At 40.9% G+C, this 17950-nt stretch overlaps 1 protein-coding gene across 2 annotated transcripts in view; it reads left to right on the top strand.

Moving 5' to 3' along the window:
- gabbr1a (gamma-aminobutyric acid (GABA) B receptor, 1a) overlaps positions 1–17950 on the top strand; it is a 120450-nt gene that overhangs the window by 80177 nt on the left and 22323 nt on the right. For both annotated transcript variants that reach the window (XM_049582833.1, XM_049582834.1), the window contains exons 16-17: positions 9632–9782; positions 15105–15237. In XM_049582833.1, the coding sequence (XP_049438790.1) occupies positions 9632–9782; positions 15105–15237 (284 nt within the window). The remainder of the gene's footprint in view (positions 1–9631; positions 9783–15104; positions 15238–17950) is intronic.

Raw genomic sequence — 17950 nt, 5'->3', positions numbered from 1 at the left:
TTTAGTTTGGCTTGTTGCAACGTGACTGGCTCTGTGTTAGCCCAGTTAAAACCCGCTATGTTGAAACTGACTCGCTCTCCAGCTCAGAGGTGAGTTTTGTTGACTCTCTTTGTGCCTCGCTTCCTGTATCGGAGCTTGACTTCATTTTTCACTGTTTACCAAATAAAGACACATCCATCTGACATCTACTTGTTGCGAGGAAATGAGTAATTTCCTGCTCACTGGAGCTGACTCAGTTTGGGAAAGTTTTTTTTTTTTTGTTGTTTTTTTTTTAATCGTGGTGGGGGGGCGCTTCATTTGCTCCACTATGACAGGGTGGAGCACAAACGGGGGTTCTCAACTTAACCCTTCCGCTTGTTTTCCTGTGTGTTTACCAGGCGCCTCCCTGCCTCACTTTCTCGCTCTCTTCACGGTCGCCCTAACAACCACTTCAGCTCAGCTCTTCTTCTAATCGCTGTGGCAACTGTTATAGAGCTGCGTCTCCATGGCAACACCCTGTCCTGATTCCTTGATCAAGGACGGAGGAGGGTTTAAATGGTGCAAATGCACTGACTGAATGGACAGTCGACACATGCACACACACACACACACACACACACACACACACACACAGCAATAATTACTACTGATAGATGCTGTACATTCATTCATTCATTCATTCATTCATTCACAGTTGTTAGTATCCTCTTTTAGACAGAATGAAATAGGAATTGCCATACATTTTATGTGCTCAGGAACTTTCATACATAGCCCGAAGTGCTTTATGTTTAATAAAAAACATTTAAACAAATGAATTAAAAGATAGCAAACTAAATATTAAAATACAATAAAACATGAAAGATTGATAACAATTGAATTCACTAATTAACATAAGATTAAATGAAATGAAAATTAAATTTTAAGTCATATTCAATAAAAACAAAGATACAGACTTAAAGCAAAATTAAAAACGTGAGATGTTTTTTGAAAGAGTTCTCCGCTGATTCAGTATTGCGCTGTGATAACATCGTTAGACCCGTAATGAAAAGATTAAAAAACATTTTAAATCAAAGCAGCAGAACCAGAGATATCAACTTTTTTATTCCACACATTCTTCTTCCTTGTTTAAACCTCATGCCTACATCACCCACAATGCAACTTTACCAGTAGGGCTTTTCCATTTGCAATTTAGGCCGTGTTTCCATTGTCAGTTTAAACATGTGGAGCTGCGCCCGAGATGGACCATCTCTGGAGTTGGTCCAAAAGCACGCCTGACTGCCTCCAACCGGGTAGCGGTGATGTCTCACCAACTGCAACCAACTCTTAACAACCCCCTTCTCCCCCTAAAACAAGTGTTTGCTGCAAGACTCAACTCAGGTCTATGCAGGAGACCAGAGAGAAAAACATTTTTTAAGTCTCTGTGTCAAGCTCTCAGTACATTTGGTACTTTTGTACCCTTTTTCGACAGTCATGAGCTGGCTTGGCTTGGTTTGGTTTGGTTTGGTTTGGGCTGTCAGCCCAGCACAGCAGGGATTTGCATTTCCATTATAACAGGGCTACCTTGTTGAAGGTGTGTCTTTAATTGATGACAGCTTGTCTTGAGTGATGATGTTTTAAAACAGCGGGCTGATCCAAGGCTAATGTCCCCTGTTATTTTTGCTGCATGTGTTTTTCCACAGCAGGGCAGGTAAAAGAAGGTTACCTGTCGGAGGTGAGCTGTCTGCAGAGGTGCAGTAAGAGCCTGTTGTCTGCAGCTCTTCATCAACATCTCACTGTGGCTTTTTCTGCTCTTACTTTTCTCCCTGCCGTATTATGAGACTTGCCTTTATTGAAGAGAAGCTGTTAGCAAAGTTCCGCTAATTCAGTGTTAACACATTTAATTTCCTGTAGATTCTTCACGATAAAAGTCCCCAGTTATTTTGTCATGTATCAACTTTTTTTTGCGAAGTACCAAAATAAGGAAATGTTGAGTTTACAGCAGCAACTTCACACAACTTTTAATACAGCTGATAGCGAACATGAACAGTAAAATAAAGCAGATATCTAAAGTAAAAACAGGATGCAGGAGAGAAACTAAACTCCAAACCACAGAGATTCATTTAGAAGCTACACATGTACTGAGAGCTGAACACAGAGACTTTTAAAAACGCCTTCCTCTCTGGTCTCCTGCAGACAAAGGTGAATAGAGTCTCCCAACACACACACTTGTATGGGGGAGAGAAGGAGGGTCGTTGAGGGTTGGCTGCAGTTGTCAAGATGTCACCGCGACCTGCTTGAGGGTTGGCAGCCTGGCCTTTGGACCTACTGTCGAGAAAGTCCATCTCCGGTGCGGTTTGGCGTGGCATGGCTTCACTTAGCGCAGCCAAGAGTGACAAAGGAAAAAGGGTATTATATTTATAATAATGCGCTGCTTTTAAACGTCATTAACGAAGACTATATATATAATGGTGGCAGCTTGCATGACATAAGCTATTATGGGACCCAGAGTATTTAGAAATCCACACAGTACATCATAAATACAGGTGCTCCTCTTTCTATTAATCTCACTGTATGTAGTGTACATCACAAGCCACCAGAGGTCAGTTTCCTGTCTCTGCTGGTGGAACAGGCAACTGATCCAAGAGACAACGTCACTCCGAGTGGTAGAGGGATAGGTCACAGGACTGTAGACAGAATCTGACTCAGTGAGTTAAGGGTTTACTTCGACCATATTGGAGATGGTGATTGTCTGAACAGTGGTCTAACTAAGTGGATGAGTAACAAAAGTAAGCAAGACAGTATGGGTGAGTGTAATTTCTCAGTTATGGGATCAATAAAGGTGTATCTTATCTTATCTTATCTTTATTTTGTTTCTGTGTGTGAGTTTGAGGTGTGTTTTACGATGAGTTAATGAGGCACTTAATCCTGGTGTAGTTCTGTGACCGAGAGAAACAGAGAGAAAAAGTGTACAGTTGTAGTTCTTGTTTTATAAGTAAAGTAAGTGTGAGAATATTATATTAATGTACATTTTATGAGTTTGTTTTTGTATTTATTGTATTTTATTTATTTATTTTCTGCAAAACCTAAGAAAGTTTACCGAAAAAGTAGCAAACTCGCGGGTCAGTGTGTGTCATATAACGTACATTCCAGCGAAATTTCAGGAAAGTCTGAAAAATTATTTACTGCCCAATCCTACTATGACATCACTCATCGAGTTTGGCATCTCGGCTGACGCCATCATGGTTTTTTTTGAGCCAGAAGTGAGCATAGTTGGACAAAAGGGGGGCCCTGTGGAGGAGTGAGGGGTGAATCTCACTCATAAATTGTAGCGATGCCTTACAGACGACTTGTCACTTCAGCAGCCCTGCCCTAAAAATACGTAACTTTAAGCCTCAATAAAATGTAAATTGTGGCGTAAAAATTTCAGTGTATGGTTCACTGTACAGTTGTTGTGAATGTAGAGACCAAAACTATTTTTTGTCCCAGGCTGTAAACATGTTTATTTTTACTGTAAAGTTGGGCATTTTAATATGGTAGTCGATGGGATTTACTCTGTTTTGGAGCCAGCCTCAAGTGGCCATTCGATGCACTGCAGTTTTTTTGTACTTCCAAATAGGCTTAATTTTTCAGCCCTGGAGGGCGCTGCTTGTTCACAACGCACCTTCAAGCAGGCAGCCCTTTTGTGATGGAGATGCAAATCCCTGTTGCACTGGGATGATGTGTTTAGTCAAACCAAATCAAGCCAAGCTAGCACATGTATGATGTCATACGATACGATACAACTTAATTACAGTTTACACTGATATTTATTTTGCGTCCTCAGACAGCTTCACTCAAAAAATTCACCCACAAGTTAGACATATAATTTACACAAGCAACACATACCCATAAAAACACACCAAACAGTCATGACTGTGGAACACATCACATTATATCCCCAGATTCAGATCTTAAGTAGCAGCACACTGATTTTGGTTTAGAGACAGAATAGACTCATGTATAAAGAAATAATGTGTATGGTAAAACGGTACATGTGTTCTGGTGTGTTCCATTTGCACTTGGCAGTTGGAATTTCCAAGTTCCCAGTTGTAAATTCCCACTAGAGCACCCACTGAAGTCGGATATCTGCTGCGAGAGTTGAAGGAATCTCACCAACATCCCCCTCAAAATCCAAAATGGCTGCTCCGCACATTAACAACAGTGAAAGCTGTAGTAATATACTGCTTAATAGCACTTCTATCTAATTTGTGCCTCATCAGATTAGTCATACCCACAGTCGTGTCCAGCTTCATCTGTTGACACGTTGCTACCGTGTTTGTATGTAGAAAATGCAGCATATGCGCTGTAATCAGATGGTATTGCTAACAATGGCTAACTTAGCGAAAACTGGTATTGCATCTTGGTTTTCCAACTTGTTGTGCTGGGACATGGTTAACTCAGGTGTGACGTCCTTCCCAGCTCTGACCTGCAACTTCCAAGGTATACAGAACGCAGTATTATGAGAGTAGTAGCTAATATAGTCTCGAGCCTCGACTCTGCAGCAGAGATGAGGAGCTACAGAGGTCCGCTAAGCTCACGTCTTTCCTCCGGATTTTCTTCTTTTTCCGACTTGTAGTCTGGCCACCTGGCGAGACAGCCGACTAAGTTTGGAGGTGCTTAACCATTCTGAGCCTTGTAAACATTAATTACATTTTTAAAATCGAGTAAGCCAGTGCAAAGATGCAGAAATGGATGTGAAAGCCAAAGTCATGACGTCATATCCAGGCTATCCTCTGTCCCATTAGCTTCTCTAACTACAATGCAATATTTCATTCAGCATTTCAGAAACATGAAGCATGTTCCTGGTGTTTACTCTCCATATTAGGACAAAACAACTGTAAGAAATTCAAACCTTTTTGAAGTGAATAACACCTAACAATGATTAATTTGTCAGCATTCAGAAAACTACAGCTCCCATGAAAATTTACAAGCGTGGCAGTCCGGGTGCGTGTGTCATCCTAACTTGGTGTCATCCATATTCATAAAACTAAACAACACTCTCCTCTGAAGTTATTTTTCTAAATGTTTAGCCGTGATCACTGCTGCCTCAGTAATACAAAGGTCCACTGTGGGGCTTATGGGAAGCGGTGTCCATTAAAGGCAGCAGAAAAACATTATAAGCGTTGAATAAATGATATTAGATCATTTTTTAATACACATGAAGCGAGCCACAGGGCAGACTGTTGAGAAAGGCTCTGTTCCAAGGCTGTACTTTTACTTATTAGCGCCGTTACAAATGTCAGCAGCATTTTAATGCTTTTCTTTTTACCTCTGAACCGAACTTTTAAGTTCTAGTTTCACTTCGGCTACTTGTTTTTGTTAAAACTCTGTCAGCATATGTCACACTTGGTTCCACCTACCTTACCTATCTTTAAAACACACATATGTGACGAGTCCGGGCCACTGCACATTTGTGCCACTGTTCAACACATCAACAGTTGTTGTGTACTCTCATGTGCTCTCATGTAGTTCATGTAGTAGATATGCTGTAAATTGCACAGATGGACAAACACTTCTAATTCCCAAAACATCCACATAAACCACGAAACACATTTTCTTTAATGTCACATGAACAATGTGGGAAGCTGAGACTGAAGCGTATTCAAGGTATCTTAAAACGTCAACTTCAAAAAATCAGTTTTCTCTGAAACCCGACCTTAGAAGGTACTCAAAGTCTTTAATTTAATTCACCTAAGTCTTGCATATGTTGTTTTGCCTGCTGTAGACGTTGATGTGTGTTTGATAAAAATGTTTTTGGATCCAACTGTGGGCTCCTGGGAGATGTTATCCACCTTATTCTTAGCTTCCACAATACCTTGCGTGCCTTTTGGTTTCAACGCCCGGCTTGGTTTGCTTCCAGTACTCTATTCTTCTTTCCAAGAGCAATTGAGAAATAAAACACAGAACACACTGCCTGTTATAGCTCAAACAGGATTATGTAATCAAACCTCTGCCATCTTAAAGCATTGTTGTTGTTTTTTTCCTTTTCAACCAAGCATGTTAGCAATTAGCTTGCCTTGCTCTGTTAAAATATTGTTAACTTTAACATGGCCCGAGCTAGCTTATGGTAAACATTTGTTCCTTCTAAAGTTTCCCAGCTAATCCTCCGCTCGTCTGCATTAATCACGCAGTTTACACGTTTTTTCTGATTTATTAAAAACTGTTCTGAGCGAAACATGAAGCTGAATTTAGCAGCAGACTTCAGTAATAGTAACATAAAGTAGTAGTTAAAGAAATAACTTTCGGCATTCATTTTTTTATATGATATAAAGAAAGTATGGTAATTACATCCAAAATATGGAAAGAATTTTTCCCACTGGTGGCGCACCTGTTCAGCAGTGTGAACACAGTGTCCCCCTGTCATTCATTCAACCACCATCTTGAAAAGGTCAGCATGGTGGTATTTGTGCACACCCAAAAACCTGTTGATATCCATGTCTCTCGTAATGTTTAAAAGACGGTGAATTCTCCTGCTAACCGGAAATGTGGGGTTTTCTTTTGGGCATGCATCTCTACCCCACAACCCTGCAAACTGTTGGTTAGTTGGTTTGTGTACAACACATCCATGACAACGCACGGAGCGCACTGCAAACAGGCAAGAGGCTGTGCGTCGCAATCTGTGGTAGAAACCCCAGATGAGACGCATGCTCTGAGCAGGTTGTATACATGCCCAACTATTGCTAATAAGATAGCATGCATTTAAATGTACCCAGTGTTATACACTGTTGGGAATTAAAAAGATATAAAAATAAATATTTCCAGGCTGTGACGTCCCCACTGGTTTTCCATCACACTTTCATACTTTGGCTAGTATTATCGTGGAACAGTTAATACATTGTTTTCCATGTGGCTTTAAGAAGGTCTTATAGTGTTAAATATAACAGCAGAAACCCTCTTCTATCGTCACCCCTCAGTCAGATGACACCACACACACCTCGGCTGTGTGGCGGCGGTGACAAGCATCTAAACAGAGAGCGTGATGGGCGTGTTGACACCCTGCGACCCTCGAGGGGGCGACACTCTGACACTTTGCTCTGACATCTGACACATCAGCTTCACGCGGCGCTGACACTCCTGCTCTGCTTTCCCTCTGACACGTACACACACACTCTGTCACCCTCCATTTCTCTCTTTCACACAAACACACACACTAATCACACCCGGTATGCACACAGAAATGCTCCGCTGCACTCATATGCACCGTCCTGGGCATTCGTGCTTACTGTATCTGTGTTTAACATGCATACTGTACATTAACAGTCCATACTCTGGGAGGGGTTCACTCACACGGACACACACACATGGACACACAAATCTGCAAGCAGTCCCAGATTGAGACAGACAGATAGTCAGAGTCTGTTGAGGGTAAATTGAGGCTCCCTGTCCATCTGCCCCTCTTTGAACCGTCCTCACTGCGAAGTCCTTAAACATACACAGGCATAAATAATTGGGTAGTTTGTATAAACACACACTTTTTTCTCCCCTAATTAACACCAAGGTTGTCTATTTGCTATACATTACAGTATAGTAATGAAATTGACATTTAAGTGTGAATCATTGGAACAGTTGGAGTGCACTGCATGCTTTACTTCGCTGAGCTTCAGCATCATCAATATTCAGTGGAGGTGATGGTAGGGCTGTGGCGGTGAAGGGATTTTCCCGGCTGTGATTAAAGGTCACTCAACAGTGTGCTACGAGGAATTAATGCCATATTTTGTTGTTTTTGCAAATTACTGAATTTATCCTGGTTTTAGTGCTTTGTAAATAAGCTTTATTGTCAGCTTTTAGTTGGTTTATTGTTGCTTTTTAAATGACAAAGACGAGACAGTTTTAAAACAAATTAAATACACGTTCAGTGTTAAATGCAGAATACAGCAGGGCAATGAGGCACAGTAAGGGTTGCGGCCTTTTTACAACTTTGATTGAAGCGGCACGCTGGTGCAGTGGTTAGTGTTGTCGCCTCACAACAAGAGGGTTCCTGGTTTGAATCCAGGAGGGAGGAGCCCCTCTGTGTGGAGCTGCATGTTCTTCCCATGTCAGCGTGGGAAGAACATGCAGCTCCAGCTTCCTCCCACAGTCCAAAGACATGCAGGTTAATTGGTGACGCTAAATTGTCCGTAGGTGTGAATGTGAGTGTGAATGGTTGTCTGTCTCTATGTGTCAGCCCTGTGATAGTCTGGTGACCTGTCCAGGGTGTACGCTGCCTCTCACCCAGTGTCAGCTGGGATAGGTCCACCACTAACATTTTCTTCACGTCATATCATATCTCGTCTCGTTTTCATCATAGTTTTTATCAACAAGATATATTTGTAGCTCGTCATCGTCTTGTTGTTGAAAAAATTTTGAGCTGCTCTTTTAATTGTTCCTAATGTCACTGCAAAAAGCTTTGAGGATGCTTCTTTTAGCCACTACAGGCCAAAAATATGAAAGACCCTTCTTTTATATATTAGACTTGCTGGCTCAGTGGACACTTTTAAACAACTTCTCAAAACATATCTTTTTGATATTGGCTAGCAGTAGTCTGTTTTAACTTTTTTTTTCTAATTTCTCATTGAACAAGTGCCATATGATTGTATGGTTTTATCTCTTGCTGTGTTTGCATCTGCTGCTGAATTGTAAAGCACTTTGTGGAGCATTCTGTGCATGAAATGTGCTGTATAAATAAAATAGATAAATATAAATAAAGCTCGTTCATTTATTTATTCATTATTATTGATATATTGATTTGGGTTTTCTCCAGGTGCTCCAGCTTCCTCCCACAGTCCAAAGACATGCAGGTTAATTGGTAACTCTAAATTGTCCGTAGGTGTGAATGTGAGTGTGAATGGTTGTCTGTCTCTATGTGTCAGCCCTGTGATAGTCTGGTGTATAAAGTAGCATAAAATGGACATACTAAGGTATAGGGCAAGTACCTCAAAATCGCACTCAAGCACTTATTTGAATATACATAGTTACGTTCTGTGTACTCAATATGAAAAACGTGATGTTGTTTTTATTTATGGTGATAACGACACACATGTTTAGACATTCATGGTGTTGCATTCAGTTGTACTTTGTTTTCTGTTTCCCCTTTTTACTGGGAACTGCTTAACACTTTTGTTTTGTGAGATAAGAAATAGATATTGATTCTGTAAACATGGGTGATGCACAAAGGTTGAGTTAGCTGTTCACATATGAAAAATTTAGATTATAGTTATTTGAAGAAATTAAGATCTTAATCACATCTTTTCAGTGTAAAGTTCATTTGAAATTCCAAGTTTGTTAAATAAAAAAAAAGTGTGGAAGTACTTTAAGATATGTTTGTTTATATTCTTTGTTTTTTTAATATGTATTTTACCGGAAGATAAATGTTTTGTAAAATAGTGGTTTCTATAATCCCATCCAGGATGAGCCAGATTTTTGCACTTTGCCAATAAACTAAGCTAAACTGTATAAAAAGTGACTGAAATAATTATGTAACAAGTGAAAAGAAACCCAGAGAGAGAGGCTCAAACCCTGGCATTTGTGCACAGGTGAGAAAGGAGCTTTAAGTAAAGTATTTACCTCATTATCGCAGTGGGATGTGTCCTCGGAGACAATGGCACAAGAACCATTTTCTCTTTTCACATTTCTATCTCTTATTCTCTCCGTTCAGGAGCTGGACCTCCGGCCGATCGGACAGTGGTGATCGAAGAGTACAGGTTCTTGTCCCAGAAGCTGTTTGCAGCTGTCTCCGTCTTCGCTGGCCTCGGCATCCTGCTCGGCATCGTCTGTCTGACCTTCAACATCTACAACGGCAACGTCCGGTGTGTTCACTGAATCTCATCAATTCCCAGGCCTGCCCCGATAAACTAAATTACTGTGTGTGGATTCATTAGAGCTGCAACAATTGGCCAAGCGACAGAAAATTAATCTGCAAACATTCTGAGAGTAAATTAACTGTTCAAGTCAGTTTTTAATAAAAAAAAAAAAAAAAGCAGATATTTAATGGTTTGAGCTTCTCAAATGTTTGGATTTAACACTTTTCTTGGTCTAAAATTGTGAATATCTTTGGCTTTTGGACTGTTGGTCAGACTAATGAAGACATTTAATGAAACAATCTTGGGCTCTAGGAATTTTTGATGAGTATTTTTCACAGTGCTGGAAACAGCTGCTTGCTGCACTTGAAAATGACACCGTGAGAGCAGTCTAGGTGAAACAAGTTGCGGCCAACAGCTGAACAATGAGCTTAAACTCACTCCGTAATGTCGAATGGAGCTGCAGATTCAGCTGATAACATGTTTATCACAATAAGCAACTTCTTTCACATCGTCATTTAATACACTGTCATTATAAAAATATTAATTATAACCGCTTTAAAAAGTGTCACAGTGTTTCTAAAGGATTGCTCATTTAAGACTGTGATGGCATTTGACTTTTTCTTGCTTTTAAAAATGGATCGGTTATGTATTTTTGTCTCCTAACAAGGCAGTTGGTGGCAAACTCATTTTGTAAAAACAGCTTAGTGAATAAATTTGATTTGATTTGATCTGACTCATAGTGTTTTGGCTGCTGAGATCAGCCCTCGGTGAAACTACGTTTGAAATATAATCAAAGCTGGAAGAAGGCCTGACTGGCACACCGGAGCCAGCCAGAGATCCCCAAAGGAACAAACCTCACTAGCTTTCCGAAGAACTCCCGATAAGCTCATGGACTTATGGGACTTTAAATCACTTTGACCCGGGTCAAACATAAAAATACTATGTTAGAAAGACATCAGAGATATGCTGCGGCGGGTTCACAGACTTGTATTAAGCTTAGAAATCCGAGATCAAAAGGCAGTTTTTAAAGGAAGTCTATTTGCATTTGGTCTCGGGCTATGCTTAAGCTGTGACAATGAAACCAGCTGCTAGATTGAGAAAAGCCACACCCAAATCACCAACTTTGTAGTCCCTAAACTCGAGAAGCAGTGGTGCCATTCAGCATTTACATTAACCTCAAAAGAACGAAGGATCTCTGTTGAACATGTGAATTATTTTTTCTCTCTGTCTCACATCCTATAAATACTGACATTGGCACTTGGAGTGCAAATCAGCTCCGCCTGAGCAGCTGGGTGTTGTTACAGCATGTCTTTTCAATTCAGTACTCCTCAAACAGGTGACCTTCACGTAAAAAAAATACATTTAACCTCTGATGCTCCGTCTACTTTATCAATTCTCATTATTTTCAGCTTTTCAAAAAACCCTTTTAATGATAACCTCCCTCTTTGGAGGACGACCTTGTTTTCACGCTTATCTGAGATATCGCTCATCACTTATGCCTCGTAAAGGAACAAACATGAAGAGCATAAAAGCAAAAAAACTTTATCCCCCTTAAAGGTATACAGAAATAGTTTGGGTGCAATCACATGGCTATTATGATTTGCAAAATTCTGATGGAGGGCAGGAAGTGATAAATCCATATACTGGAGGAAAGTGACAACATGAAAGGGTTGGATGGACCTGCAGGCAGCAGGTGTCATGAGAAAATTGAAACTCATGTTGCATGTGATCCATACAAAACAAAGTAAAGTAATCTGTCGCTCAACTTGACTGATTTCCCTGGTGTGGATGTCATCACTGTTACAACCTCATCCTCCAGACCTCCTAACCTGAGTAACGTCACACAGTCGGCTAATGAAAGCGCTTTGCTGGTTGAGTAAAGTGCTTGAGTAACTGTTTTTTATATTTCAACTCTGTACATGGATGCACCGCTGTCAGGCTAATGTTACTAGCTAACATTAGCTAACTTCAGCTACAGTTTTCTACCTGCCCAGTTAACCATTCTCAGTAACTTGATGAATAGCGGTTAAAAATCTGGATTTTTCCTAGTTGACCAATAGTCATCATTTAGGGCCATTAGTCAACTAGTCGCCCGCATGTTTATGGTATTAATTTAATAATTAGATGATATATTGTGGGCGTAGCAACACAATGGTTTGAGTTGAAGGTGTGAGAAAGAATAGTATCAGTAACATTGTTAACAGTGTGCTACATTACAGAGAAATACAAAACCGTACTAATGAAGCTTCATTAATATAGGCCTATATTTTATCTACAAGTGCACATCACACACTGAGCGAGCCGCCTGTTAATGACTCTGTGGGCTAATGGGCATGTAGCTACTTCCATGTTTCTGATGATACGTCATGTTTGTAGTCGACCAATGAAGATGAGTTCACATATCACCTTGGGTTCGTCCTTCACCTTCTCAAAATGATCCCGCACTTTGGATTTCCTGCCCGACATGTTATTAACTAGCCTGTGGAATAACCGCAGGTACCAGCCCTGGAAATTAGGGGCCATGCACATGCCTGGAAAACGCGAGCTCCAGCTCTGGGTGCTGCTCTTGTGCCTATTCTGTGCAAGCTTTCAAGAGAGCGGTGGCAGGTTGTGTCTGAAGTTGCTTAGCAACCTTAATAAGCACCGTATAGCCTATTTACCTGAAATCCAGCGTGCAGAGCTGCGTGAAGAAGGGAAAGATATCTGTCGGTTGTGATTGGTTTGTAACGTGACTCCTGTCTGACTGCTGAGCTTGGACACTTCCTGTGTCTGTCATTTCAAATTAAATTCCCACATGGTCCAGTCATATAGGTTTAAATTTATTTTGACAAGGTGCAACTCCTGATAGAGTTTCACATTTTTAAGCGACCAATGAAATCTTGCAGAGTAATGACCTTTCTGGTTTCTGGTGATTGCATCCAAATCGAGGCTTGTTTGACACTTTAATGCTTACGTTTGCAATTAGTTGACTCCACTCCTCCAGACTGAAGATGGAGGGTTTGTTAATACACATCCACCGTTTCTCAGTGACAGTATATTCAGGACTTAAAATGTCCTTTGTTTTTTCAAGTCGACAGCTCAAATCAAAGGCATTTGTGCAGTAATTGTGGCCTTTGCCTCCAGTCGCCTGCCCTCCATCTGGACAGTGCACAGATGTATGACATCACATGTAATGAAGCTATTGTTGGTTGCTGTTTGTAAATAGTGTTGCCAGTGAAAGTGAAAACCAGGGGCCCACTAGCTCACCTAATAGAGCAGAACCCCCATGTACAACAGCCTTGTCCCTGCTGCAGCCACCACGGGCTTGATTCCAATCCATAGCCTCTTGCTGCATGCCCCCCCCCCCCCCCACACCCACCCACAGGATTCTTCCCATCCTACAGAGGCAAAAAAAAAAAAGTCTCTGCAGGTAGAAACACTGTCACACCTCTACTGGGTCACACATGACGACTGAAGGGCATTACTTCTGTCTGAGTCTATACATCGTTTTTCAGAAAAATCCTGTGTAGTAGACCTTTAAGTATTGGCTATTGTTAAAGCTTGTTAGTGATCTTCTGATGAGTCCAGCAAAGTTACAGTGAAGTGTGATCACAGATTGGTGATTGAAATATCAAAAGCAAACATCAGAGTTTGGTCCCTCGGAATCACACAGGAACTTCTTTTTATTCAAAAATATTCAACAATATTTCAGGGAGAAATCCACATACAGGAGAAAAAGATGCCAGTGTTCCATGTATTAGTAGCCTCAAATCAAAGCAACCGAAAGACATGGTGCATAAAAAGGAAGAAAGCAGCGCTCCACATCAGAAAATAACTCCTGCAGCACACTGAACATCATAAATTCATGGTATGTAACAGCATTAAAGTTTTTTTCCCAGAGGTTTCAAAGGTTGGATTGGGGCCAGTGTGCATGTGTGAGTGTGTATGAGATAATGTGTGTTTGTATGCAGGCTGTACGAGTGTGTGGCTGCACAGTAAATAAGCGGTGTGGCCTCCAGGCAACGCAAGGGCAGGTCAGCGGAATGAAAGAATATAAAAGGCACACCTACAGCCTGCAGGATGAGCTCGAGCTGAGGGGCAGAGGAAAGCTGTCGTGCTGGGTGGGTGTTTGGTACAGTGCAGATTATATTAAACATCCTAAATCTGGAGTTTATAATACCGAATTTGTCTCTAATGTAGCATTATATCAACACACTGGGGCTCATTCACGAACAGTGCACTTGTGCAAATCTGCGCTTAAAGCAGGGGTGTCAAACTCATTTTAGTTCATGGGCCTGTTTATAAGTGTGTAGACCTGTCGTCTGTGGGACAGATGTAAAGCTCTGGGTAGCCCTGCACTAACATGATCAACTTTTCCGTATTTAACAGACTGAATATTTACAGAAGAAGGGAAAGATATCTGTCAGCTGTGATTGGTTTGTAACCTATCTGAAAGCTGAGCGTGGCGACTAAGCGACCAATGAAGTCTTGCCCACTAATGACCTTTCTGGTCGACTAACGTTAGGTCGACTCTCAGGGGGCAACTCTAGGATGTAGTGACAGTTCCGGCAAATATGACAAACAAAAGTAACTAACTGTAGCTTTAAACTGCACGTTTGAAATATCACTGACAAATGAACGTTAAAAACAGAAAGCAAAATGTCTTTTTTATGATTTAATACTTTTTTTGCTGTTTTTGTTTTCCAAGATCTTTCTGGAGCTGTTTCACCACCACTGACTGCTTATTTTAATTTAGTCCCTTCCCAGCTGTGAGCAGCTCATCCATTTCCTTTGTGCACTGCATTGTGGGAGAAGAGCATCCATCAACTGCGCACTCAAAATGGACTTTATTTTTGTCTGTATACTGTCAGATTTGAGTATACTTTAGTTTGTCACTGTTCTTTTTTCCATGCTCGCCTTGTTTTGTATCCAGTTTCTGAAATTTCCTTTTCCTTTCTCACTTGAAGTTTTCATGATAAAAAATTAATGTTTCACCGCTTTTAATGGGCGCTGAATTGTTCCAGCGCTTCACACTAATTAGACTAATAATTGTCAGTCATACATTAAAGGAGATGCTCGGGAAAGAGCAGTGATCCACATTTGGACCTTTTGTTCACCAGACTGTCTAAACCAGGACATAAAGAGGATTCAATTTGAATTTAAAAAAACAACATGAGAGAAATTAAAAGCAATTGTTGACATTTCCAAGAGCAAACAGAAAGGTCGCCAACATAATTAACACCAATTTACCTACATATTCACCGATTGTACTTTTGAGCAGAAAAGATAATTACCAGTGTTTTTCGAAATGTTTTTTTGCCTTAATGTGTGAATCTGTCTTTGTTTCAGCTACATCCAGAACTCTCAGCCATACCTGAACAACATGACAGCGGTGGGCTGCATGATGGCTCTGGCTGCAGTGTTCCCGCTAGGGATTGACGGTCACCACGTCCACAGATCTCAGTTCCCCGTCGTCTGCCAGGTAACAGCACAAAGAGAGAGACGCAGGGAGAAAAGAGCCAGAGGGCAGGATGAGGAGCAGGCCTGGGTACTGTCTGCAAATATTTGGTTTCACTGATTTGAGTGCCAAAACAGTTATTTTTAGACAATACAAGTGCAAAAGCAGCCCAGAGGACATTAAATTCAAATTTTTAAGCATTTTATGCATTTGTTTTTGTCCCTTACCAGTTAAAAATGAAAATATCAGACCTTATTTGGATGAAAAACTATTAGATTGAAGGCCTTATTAAACCCATTACAACCATTTAACTCCTCAAAGTCCAGCTGAAGTTGCATCCTCACCACTTTATGCAGCCTGAAAAAAAAACAATTTTTATTTATTCATAGCATTTTCTTATCAGTTATGATTGACAGCAGGTGGCATCCAGCATCTAAACAGGTGACATTTGCTGTTTGATGTGCTGCAGCTGAGCAGCTAATACGTTAACCAGCCTGCAAACTGACATTACCAGTGGATTTTGTGTTTAGTGGCTGGTTGAAGAAGCTGAGGTGAAGGATGAGATGTGTGTTCATGTTTTTAGGTAAGCTAGATGAGAAGGAGACATCAACAGGAATGTGGATTGTTGTTTAATGTTTCTGTCCCCTGTGCTGTGAATCAGGCTGCTGTCTGACTGTTAGTCAGTCTAACATCTGCCTGATAGAACGGTGATGTTACTGCTTTATGCAAATATGATTTAAAGCTATTTGATTGGCTGCATGATAGAATTCCCTCATCAGCTGTAGACGGAGAACTTGAAACTATGAATATATAAAATATAAATTTCCACCTTTTGGTTTCATGCAGCAGAAACATGCCCTTTCATTTCAGTCGGGCTTTAACACACAGAGCACAACAAACAGAATAGCATGCGATCAAGTCACTATGACAAGCACAAATTAATACACCAGAGTGGAGTTATGCATAAGAACGGGTAGGTGTGTCAGCGTTGCTCTACACTTGTAGAGGATGGGAATAGAAACACATCCGATACTAACATCACCCAGATGTGCCGATCACCAGGATGAGGAAAAACCAAACCAGAGGCCAGCATCTTATCCCCCGCTGCTTTCAGGCAGCTTTAGGATGCAAAAGCAGAAGGAAACACACTGGACATGATGACACACACGATCACCTGCACCATGGCGTGACAAGACACGATAACCTGATGGTGTTTTTTCTGTTGCCGCACTGACGGAAGTAGAGCGATGTGGATCGGCGTGAAAAAAGAAAACAATAAACAATTTATTTCAGGTGGTAACACATTACGTGACATTGTAAATGTAATGATATTACCCAAAAATCCTGTTGGTAATGTGATATATTACTTCGTTACTGCTAAAAATCCCCAAAATTGAATTAGGGCAGGGCAGTATATTGATTTTATATCGATATTGTGAGATAAGACTAGATATCGTCTTAGATTTTCCATGTCGTAATATCGTAAGTGTTGTCTCCCTCTGGTTTTAAAGGCTGTATTACAGTAATGTGATGTCATTTTCTGAACTTACCAGATTGTTCTAGCTATTCTGTTTTATTTCTTTACCCACTTAGTCATTATATGCACATTACTGATTATTAGGGATGCACTGATTTATCAGCCGAACATCGGTATTGGTCGATATTTGCTGTCTTGACTGCCATCGGCCTGTCGTCAAATAAGATGATATTCACTGATGTCATCAATGTTGTGTACGCTAAAAAGAAGAACTCCCGATTAACGTCGTCCCGTCATCCTGGGGACAATTGAAAACATGTTTGAGACGAACAGTAATCGTTCGTGAGACAGCGTCGGGACAAAAGAACGCAGTAAACTCGCTAACTAAACGTCAGGAGAAGCACCCTAAAACAGTGTCGACATCAGCAGGAGGAGAGCTAGTTAGCATTAGCACTAGCTGTTAGTTAACTTATTAACATCAATTCATTGTATTTACAGTGTTGCTGGACCTTGTGGATATTTTTGTGCCACAGATATTGCGCTCTGCAGCTACAGCTGTCAGTTTTAGTGAAGCCCTACGCAACTGTGACATTAAGTTTATTATTAAGCAAACCCACATTTAGGTGTTGTGAAGCCCTGACAGTTGTGATGTTCCCGCCTGTGGCAAGCAGACACCTGCAAACCTCATTTCAGGAGTTTGGTCACGCAAACCTCGTGGATGAGAGACGATGAAAGTTTAAACGCTGACATAATTCATTATCTGTTTGAATGTATTTTGATATTCGGTGGCACGGACCTGATTTGCCAGGTGCCAGAATAGCACAGACGATGGGATCCCAGCACTAATGAGGAGTGGGAGTACTTTCTCTGTCACCCATGTTGAGTCTTTTTGTTGTGGAGGCGAGAGGGAGATTTCCATTTCTGTCGTTTCTCTGCTCTTTGTCCCTGTCCAGTTATTCTCTCTCATGCTTTGTTCTGCCTCTCTCCTGCACTATGCCTCTGACCTTTTACTCTGGATAGCTTTTTTTCTGTTTCTGCTGCAATCTCTCCATTTCCTCAAACTTATATCATCTCTCTTTTTTCTGCATCACCTACTCTATCTATCTATCTATCTATCTATCTATCTTGTGTTTTCTGTGTTTGTTGGAGTTTAGTTTCTCTGTGGAAATGTTTGTTTTACCGTCACCGGTAAAACACTGACTCAAAGCAGTTTGACGTTACACTGTTCATTACCGAGGGGCTGCTAGCTACAGCGGTCGT

Source organism: Epinephelus fuscoguttatus, linkage group LG8 (genome assembly GCF_011397635.1).
Source record: "Epinephelus fuscoguttatus linkage group LG8, E.fuscoguttatus.final_Chr_v1".
Taxonomy (NCBI): Eukaryota; Metazoa; Chordata; class Actinopteri; order Perciformes; family Serranidae; genus Epinephelus; species Epinephelus fuscoguttatus.
This window is presented reverse-complemented; position numbering and strand designations above follow the sequence as displayed.